Source organism: Puntigrus tetrazona, chromosome 14, assembly GCF_018831695.1.
Source record: "Puntigrus tetrazona isolate hp1 chromosome 14, ASM1883169v1, whole genome shotgun sequence".
NCBI lineage: Eukaryota > Metazoa > Chordata > Actinopteri > Cypriniformes > Cyprinidae > Puntigrus > Puntigrus tetrazona.
Window position 1 is genome coordinate 21,363,982 of NC_056712.1, and position 8,136 is coordinate 21,372,117.

Consider the following 8,136-nt stretch of genomic DNA (forward strand, 5'->3'; position numbering starts at 1 on the left):
AAGCAGGGGCAGTATTGCTATGTGGACGTAAACCAAGAATTTGAATTTGATTCATTCGGAAGAGCCAGCTTTATAATGTTGCCAGTTCAGTGCCATCTTACAGCAGTTTCAAGTATATAAGCTGGAATGTTTATGAGATTGATTTTGTTTGATTATTTCCTTTACTGATGTAAAAGTCTTATATTTACAGAAAAGGAGTTCTTCAGAAACCAACAGAATGTGCTTCTATCAAATCATATTTAATTTATAGCAGATGGGATTTTTGTGAGTACTATGGCTTAAACAGTTGTGATGATTGTGTGTGTGTGTGTGTGTATGGAAGAGGATGTGAATATTCATTTGCTAGCCTGAAGGTATATGGGAATGTGCTTAAAATTGCGCCGAATCAAACCCACAATTTTATCACGAAATGTGTCATAATATACAAATTTACCAAATGAGGAGCAACAAAATCAAACTTTAATGCCAAGTCAGTGTAATGTAGAAGTTTGGAATATTAGCAAAAGATGGTCTGCTCTAGATATTTGGATATGATGCATAACGTACACATTATACGTCATCACGAATTATGTTCACTTTGCTTGGTAATAACACTGTGATCATGTATATCCTCATACTCTCCACTTTCTACTTTATGAAATTGTGTGTATATGTATGTTCATTAAATTATATGGTATTATTACAATCTCTTTGTGGTGTAGTTTCAAAATAGTTTTTTTTTTAAACGCAGACAAAAAAACTGAAAGTACAGCATACATGACAAACGGAAGGCTAAAACGGAATACAATCAAAACAACAATGACTTTGAAAGCAACAAATATTACCATAAACAGGAACCAAAGAATAAAACTAAATGTGCTTTTCCTCTTTCATACGCCTGATGGGAAAAAAAACACAACATTTTTGAGCGCACTAGTTGTGTTACTCTGTACATTCATTCTGGCAGAAACCGTAGAACAGTAGTAAATAAAATGGCTATGAGAAACTTCTCAGATATCAGAGAATCACAGTTAGGTCATTCATACAATGCATCAATGCTTTACCCGAAAAAGATGGCTTAAATATTCAACCTAAGATGAGTAAAATCAATGTTTTTGGCACAAGCATTATTTTAAGATGTAATAACATAGCCGTAGGTTTAATCCATGGATTATCATTTCACACAGTTTTTCAAAATCCAGAAAACATTGTTTCAGTGGGGTCTTTCTGAACAATAGTCTCAGAGAGAACAAATGATGGTACCTTCAAGATCACAATGCCATCTTCTAAGAAGACCTATGGGCTTCTGTACGGGCTGTGCATGTTAAAGTTTTTTATTTTGTTCATGAATTTAATCCAGCACATGGATATGGCATACTCTCAATCAGAGTTTCAAAGGAGAAGGCTCAAAAGAACATTCTGGTGGCTTCAATCGGTTTGGCTCTCAGGACTCTCCTCCACCTTCATCTCCTCCAGTTGTTCCTGAATTGCATTGAGCTTTGTTTCCGTGTCCGGATCAGTCTCTGGCTCCGGTTGGGATTCCAGCTGGGGCTCCTCACGTCCGTTTACCAGGTTCTCCGTGCTCTCGTAACAACCCGAGTCCCGTGGCATTTCAGTCTTTTGCTCCTCTGCATCGGATTCATCCTCCGCTGAAGAGAACGGATGTTAGTGGATGTTAATGATAAATATGTAATGTAAAAAGGCTAGACTCAGTGGCTCTTTAGCGGACTTACAGTCATGAAGCAGTTCTGTTGCTTTCAGTATCTTCACACGTTGCTCGGGATCTGTAATGTTTAATTCGTTCAGGTGGGACTCCTTCAGACCACTGAAATCCTCCAAACTCTGGAAGCCGTGCATGGACAGGAGAGATCCCAGCTCCTGAACAAACAATGCAATCAGTCAGAGTGGATCCTATTGTGCTATGATGTAATAGCCACACGTTTTAAAAAAAAAAGTAACTTGAGGCTTACAGTTAGGCCTATTCTCTCCAGAACTTCCTCCAAGGTTTGTGGTTTGGGCTTGTTCTTGCGTCCTTGACTCTGGCATCGTTTCCTCTTTGGTGGTGTGTCTTCTTCTGGTAATATTGTGACGTAGATGAATTTAAAGGAGCCCACCTTGTTGTTGAGTTTACCAGTCCAGGTGCCTACTGGTGGCTTCTCTATTATCTGGATGATGTCTCCTTTCTGTTTGTTTTGAAAGATGTCAGAGTGCAATGTCAGTACAATACACATGCAGCATGCAAATATTTCTAAAAATTTGTTACACCCAAAATTCTGTCATTATTTAAAATGTGTATGCTTTACATAAAGCATACACATTTTATCGACTACTTTTTGATACTCTTACAGAACTTTTGAAGCTTTCTCGAAAGCAATTGCCTTTGTAATGAATTTTTTTGTTGTTTTATTAAGAGTACAATTCCTCAAAATGACTCCTCCTGAGTAACACAAAAAGCAAGGCAATTTTATTTAAATTTCACATTTTATACCAGGGTTATTAAAGTTTAAAAAAATGACTACTTAATATGAATATGAATATGAATAAACATAAAAAAAACCCTTATATTATTTCATTCAGCTGCCAAGGGAACAATTTACATTTACATTTAGATTAACCTTGAAGTTCTAAAATAACTAAAACTACATAGATGTCTATATAGAGACATAAAAAACAAAAATGGCAAAAACAAAACAAAATGACTAAAACGTAAATACTAAAACAAACATAAAAATAAAAATAAAATATAAATAAAAATAGAATATATAAGAAATAAAAATAAAAACTATAATAGTGTATCAATATCCTATTTTCTTGCACAATAGTAATAAGTTCTTTACATTAAAAGGATTTTAAAAATACCACATAATCATAAAATATACATAATATAAACAACAATGAAAAGAACCAATAGAAATTCATAAATATTAATGAAATTCAAAAATATTAAATGTGTATTTAAACAACTAAGAAAAGAGCGGAATACCTAAACAGAACAGTTAATGCACTTTTTTAAAGGCTGACCTGTAGTTTGAGGGATTCGATGTCGTAGGGGCTGGGGGTGAAGTCAGTGTGGACGAGGGCTCTGCCACAGAAGGGTCCCGTGTAGGTGCTGTCCTCCAGTCTCATACTGTCTCTCTGGCTGAAGCCACTGTCCAGACTCTGTCTGTCACCACCTGCACATCATGAAAAAAAAAAAAAAATCGATCAGCCTCATGATCTCGCTTCAGCTTCATATCGTGCCGGGCTGAGCTGGCTTACATCCAGAGAGCTGGCGTGACAGAGGGCTGTGTATCGTGTCCTCTGAGCTGTTGGAGCACACAGACGTTCTGTTCCCAGCAGTGAGATCTGGCGTCCAGTCGTTTGGAGACATGGGAGACATAGAGCCATCCTCCCCACTCTCATTCTGAAATCGTAACGTAATTAAAAGTTCGTTTTAATCCGTATCCTCACGAACGTCTTTGTGACCTAGCATTAAATTGCTGGAAGCATTTTAAGAGCGCAGACTGTATGAAATGTTCTAATGTCATCCACATGGGGGAGACAAATTCAATCTGTTAGATAGGCTGCTAGTATGTTAGCTTAAAATAAAAATCAGTCAAATCTCTTATATGAACTGCTTTTTTAGATAGTATGTCACTTTACTCATGAAAATATACCTATTAAACTGCTAAAATAAAATAAACATTTATAGCAATATTTATGGAATTTAACAGGATTTCAAATGTAACATTTTACAATAGGTTAAATTAGTTTATTTTTATCAATGTACTATCAATGTATCATTAACTATCATTAAATAATAAGTATTAATAAATGCTGTAAAATGATTCATTTGTAATAATAAATCTAAATAATTTATGTTTTATATAATTCATAAAGTGGATGCGGAAATACTAAGTACTAAATACTAAATGATACAAATATTTTATGTAGCAATCAACATTGACCAAGGTTAATAAGTGTTCATTATTACTTTAGACTTGTGCTTTCAACTCACCCCCTCCTCCGCAAGGGCTTTCTGAACCATCTTGGAGGTTTTACGAGTCATTGTGCGAGATATGACATTTCTCCACTTCTTTCCCAGTTTCCCGTTACTTTTCCCTGTATCCTCCGGTGGTGCACTCTCAAACTGCTGAAAGAAATTTAGCATAATTTTTTTATTATTATTGTTTTTGTGCACTTATTCAGCTGCTAATTTTGTCCTCTCGACTCATCAAACTTCCTCTTGTCTAAAAAGATCTACAGGCAATGAATAACTGTTGCTATGCTGCTGGCCCTCTTAGACCTGAGACAGACTTCTTGCCTCGATTTACCTCAAGGAACCTTTGAGCTTTTAATTCCTGATGGCAGAACTCTGATGTGTTTTTTCTAACCCATTTGGACTGTGTCAAGTTATGTTCAGAGGTTTGCCCTGGCCGAGCTGAATCAGCGTTTATTTGTTTTTGGCATAACCTCATTATGAACAGTGTTAGTTTAAAGTGAGGATTTCTAGTAAAGTTTCTGACAGTGGTTTTTTTGTCACTACCCATAGTGTGACTCCTCCTCTCTGAGCTCTGACAGAAATGTCACAGGCTCTTCCTTTCAGGACAACATGTGCTGTTATCAAAGGCACAGACAAAACAACAAAAGTACCTGTCGACGTCAAGGGGATTTTACATCTGTCTGTTACGTTACCTTTGTGTTTAGAACTATCCTTTACCAGTCAACGCTTTCGATACTGAACAGAGAGTTTTATCAGCCAAAAAATATATTCATATTTATTCAATTATTAAATAATTTTGAAATAATTTAATTAGAAATGTTTAAAAAGAAGTCTCTTATTATCACCAAGGCTGTAATTAGTTAATTATAAGCACAGTTTTTACAATATTGTTATAATAAAAAAAAAAAATCTATTTGAATATATGTCAGAATGTAATTTATTCCTGTGATTTATTCCTTTTTTTATTAAAAAACATGCTTTTTTAAATCCTGTGTTTCAATTAATATCAATCAAACTGCAGTTGTATTGTTTTGATTAAAGAATAATAACAAAAAAATACAGCTAAGTAACACAATAAAAAAGCATAATTCATGAAAATGAAGAAAAAGTTTATCTGAAGTTATCTGTTTTTGAAAATAAACTCTTTAAATATTAATATAAATGTGCATAAATACATCACTGTTGCTCTGCATAAAATAGCACAATTTCTCTGAAAAGCAGACAGAAGGCTAAGCAGGCTCTCTGCTTGGGTGGCTCTTAAAAGTATGACATCCTGTCTTAAGTTTTTTAAAACTATGTGGCTTTCAAATCATCCTTTCATCATTCTCAAGCTCTAGGGAGGTGTGTAAATGACTGCAAGTACCGATTCATCCAGAGTAGCCTCACAGCTCACTACAGGTGATGACGGCTTTGGCTTCATAAAGTCTTTGAAGCTGCTGGACCTTTGCAGAGTCAGCTGTAAACACACAACAGTTTCTCATCACAAACTAATCAAAGTCACCATACAGTACAGTGATCAGATATAGACTCATAGATTGCCATGACTCCTGACCCAATGCAGAGTCATCCAACATTACGCTGAGGAAATGTAATCTCTGTGCATCACGAAGAAATCCAGTTTACTTTAACAGATAGCTCATGTTATAATGGCCATTAAATGTTAGTGCAATTCCACAAGCATATATCCTGATCAATATTTGGAAGCATTATCAGGCCTCTAGAGTATCATTTGATCTGAAGAATCCACATGATCCCTTTCAGATCCATGGACCAGATTAAATTATAAGAATGGATAACGCCTGCTTCAACTCATGAGTGTTTTAGTACCTTTGAACCGTTCACAAAAAACAAGCTTTCACACATTAGTGACTCTTTGTAGATGTAACTTCTCAATGTAATTTATTACAACAGTAATAACAATGTTTCAATCGAATGTTTCTGATACGTAGGGTCCAAAACTCAATTTAATCGAGGGCCATCGGACTAAACATAAATTATAATTACATTACAAAATTTGGTTTTATTCTGTTGTTCTCAAGATCATAATCAGCTATGGTGTGTGCACCGCTGATCTATATGATAAAGTAATTCCATATCACATGATGCTCATTGGTACTGCATTTAAACTTTAAAAGACACTGAATTGCAAAGTGTGAGTAGATTCATTCAAAACTAAGAAACCTTTTTTTTTTAATTAATGCTAGTCATTCAGTGTTGGTTTTGCGGGCAGTTTTGGATCTTTGTTCCAATTTGACATTTTTCTCTTATCGCAGCCTTTCACTGTGCCACTTTATTTTAGCACAGGAAATGGGTATGTCACAGTCAACACGCAGCCAATCCCTGCAGAGCTGTGCACTATCTAGACAACACACCACATACTGCAATCTGCTAAGCCAACTACATGCAGAGAGATTGTTCAGCCGGTTGTTCCCTATACTCTTAGAAATAAAGATACAAAGGCAGTCACTGAGGCGGTACCTCTTCAAAAGGTACATGTTTGTACCTAAAGGGTGCATTTTGGAAACTTAAAGTTACTTAAAGGGTACATATTTAAACCTAATAGGTCCAAAAGTGTATCTTTTGAATAGAGATACCGCCCCAGTGACAGCATTTGTACTTTTATTTCTGAGTGTGTATAAATTTCCCGTCACACAGCGACAACATCGTGCATCATCATTAGATGTTGAAATATATTTTTGACAGTTCTCGGCTGAAATGATTACCCATAATCAAATGCATGACCAAAGAGGAAACTGCAACGTTTGAGATGATGTGGAAAAGTATTTTCATTTCCACCAGGGCAATGCATGTCAACTCTATGCAACATCCTTTACTGCGGACAAGGATATGAGAAAGGCAATGGTTAAGACATGTAAATAAAAGACATCAAAATAACCGTAAAGCACAAGAGCAGGATTTTCAGATCTCGATTTGCTTGGGTTCCCGAGGCGTTTACAAAGCACCTGCAGTTTCACAGAAGAGAAATATCGAAACTGTTGGGTTGTTACATGCAAGATGTGAATCAAATGGAAAATAAGAGTAACGCTGCAGAAGCAGTTAACCGCTGATTGAGAAGAAAAGCGGGCTGTGAAGACGTGAAAATGTCACTGAATTGAGGAGCTGTGTTTGGATGCTTTGCTCTGATGATGTACGAACTGCTTCAGGATGTGTGGTATGGTCTGGTGTCTCTCTACAGAAACTGCTGCACAGCCATGCATTTTACCCCAAAAAAATCATAGAGTTTCAGTTCTTACAGGTCTGAAGTCAAACAGGGCATATTACAATACGACTATTATTCATACTGATGAATGAAAACAATCCAAAAATCCTCTCTGAGTGCAGGTGATTAAACAGTCATGGTAGAAAACACATGGTACAATGCATTTGTTTAATTTACCCTTTGCTTTTTAAAAACAACATTATGCATGTTTCTTTGAAGACCTTCAGAAGAAAACTTCCATCATTTCTAGTTTGGCTGTAATTGTTCAAAACAGGGACGCACATGCACATTTAATTCACTTAATAACTCCTACCTTCTTCTTTTGCACCTGGGCCTGCTCCTTTTCAGATGCGTTGGATGGTTTCCGTCGTAGCATCTTGATCCAGCAGTGGGTGAGCAATATTCTCCTGAAGACCACAACTATAGCTGTGGCAGCGTGACTCTTGGCTGTGCTAAACTAAATGTCGGTCTTACTGCCACAGTGCCACTGACAGAGAGACAAAAGCCACCAGAGGAGGAAGAGGCAGAAGAAAAGTTGTTCTCCGATCAGAGTGGAGAACTAAGCGCTTGAGGAAGTCACATGACTAGACAGGAACTTCTTTTTTTAAGAGGTGGTTTTAGTTGAAATGGTTCATATCCATGGTTCATACAAAAAACCAAACCAGAGATAAAAAGATTAAAAAAAAAAAAACTAAACAAAACCAAAAAGCCAAATTAATAGTTATTTATATAATCAGGGATACAGAACACGAAAATTTCTCAGGATGAAGATTTATTAAAGCACTGTGTATATTTATCATGTACAAATAAATAAAAACGCAAACACGCACACACACATTTATATATATATATATATAGTCCGCATGCTACATCCAGGGCGCAATAGCACTATATATTGGTGCACTGCCCACAAGCCTATTAGTGCAGACAAGTACTTACTGATAAATTTTTTTTA

At 36.1% G+C, this 8,136-nt stretch overlaps 2 protein-coding genes across 3 annotated transcripts in view; one reads left to right on the top strand and one right to left on the bottom strand.

The window, feature by feature from the left end:
* The window catches only part of zdhhc9 (zinc finger DHHC-type palmitoyltransferase 9), a 24,302-nt gene extending 23,617 nt beyond the window's left edge, over nucleotides 1-685 (top strand). Inside the window, exon 9 of the mRNA XM_043256895.1 lies at nucleotides 1-685. This exon is cut by the window's left edge and continues 1,514 nt beyond it. The gene's annotated coding sequence lies outside the window, so the exon portion shown is untranslated.
* sash3 (SAM and SH3 domain containing 3) lies at nucleotides 438-7,788 on the bottom strand. 2 transcript variants are annotated; one of them, XM_043256893.1, is made up of 8 exons: nucleotides 7,495-7,788; nucleotides 5,325-5,417; nucleotides 3,977-4,108; nucleotides 3,238-3,382; nucleotides 3,001-3,152; nucleotides 1,950-2,162; nucleotides 1,713-1,857; nucleotides 438-1,628 (listed from the first exon to the last, which is right to left on the bottom strand). In XM_043256893.1, exons 1-8 carry the CDS (start codon nucleotides 7,555-7,557, stop codon nucleotides 1,408-1,410), a joined length of 1,164 nt encoding a protein of 387 aa, XP_043112828.1. In that variant the 5' UTR covers nucleotides 7,558-7,788; the 3' UTR covers nucleotides 438-1,407. The 2 variants fall into 2 exon arrangements, with proteins under 2 accessions (XP_043112828.1, XP_043112827.1); XM_043256892.1 differs by having other exon boundaries at nucleotides 3,977-4,111; nucleotides 7,495-7,785.
* Nucleotides 7,789-8,136: the final 348 nt, after the last annotated feature.

Coding starts and splice junctions, on each gene's coding strand:
- sash3 (XM_043256892.1), bottom strand. CDS start 7,557: ATGCTACGACGGAAACCATCCAACGCATCTGAAAAGGAGCAGGCCCAG. Junction 4,112..5,324: donor AGGCTACTCTGGATGAATCG/GTACTTGCAGTC, acceptor AATTTCTTTCAG/CAGTTTGAGAGTGCACCACC. Junction 3,153..3,237: donor GTCACGCCAGCTCTCTGGAT/GTAAGCCAGCTC, acceptor CATGATGTGCAG/GTGGTGACAGACAGAGTCTG.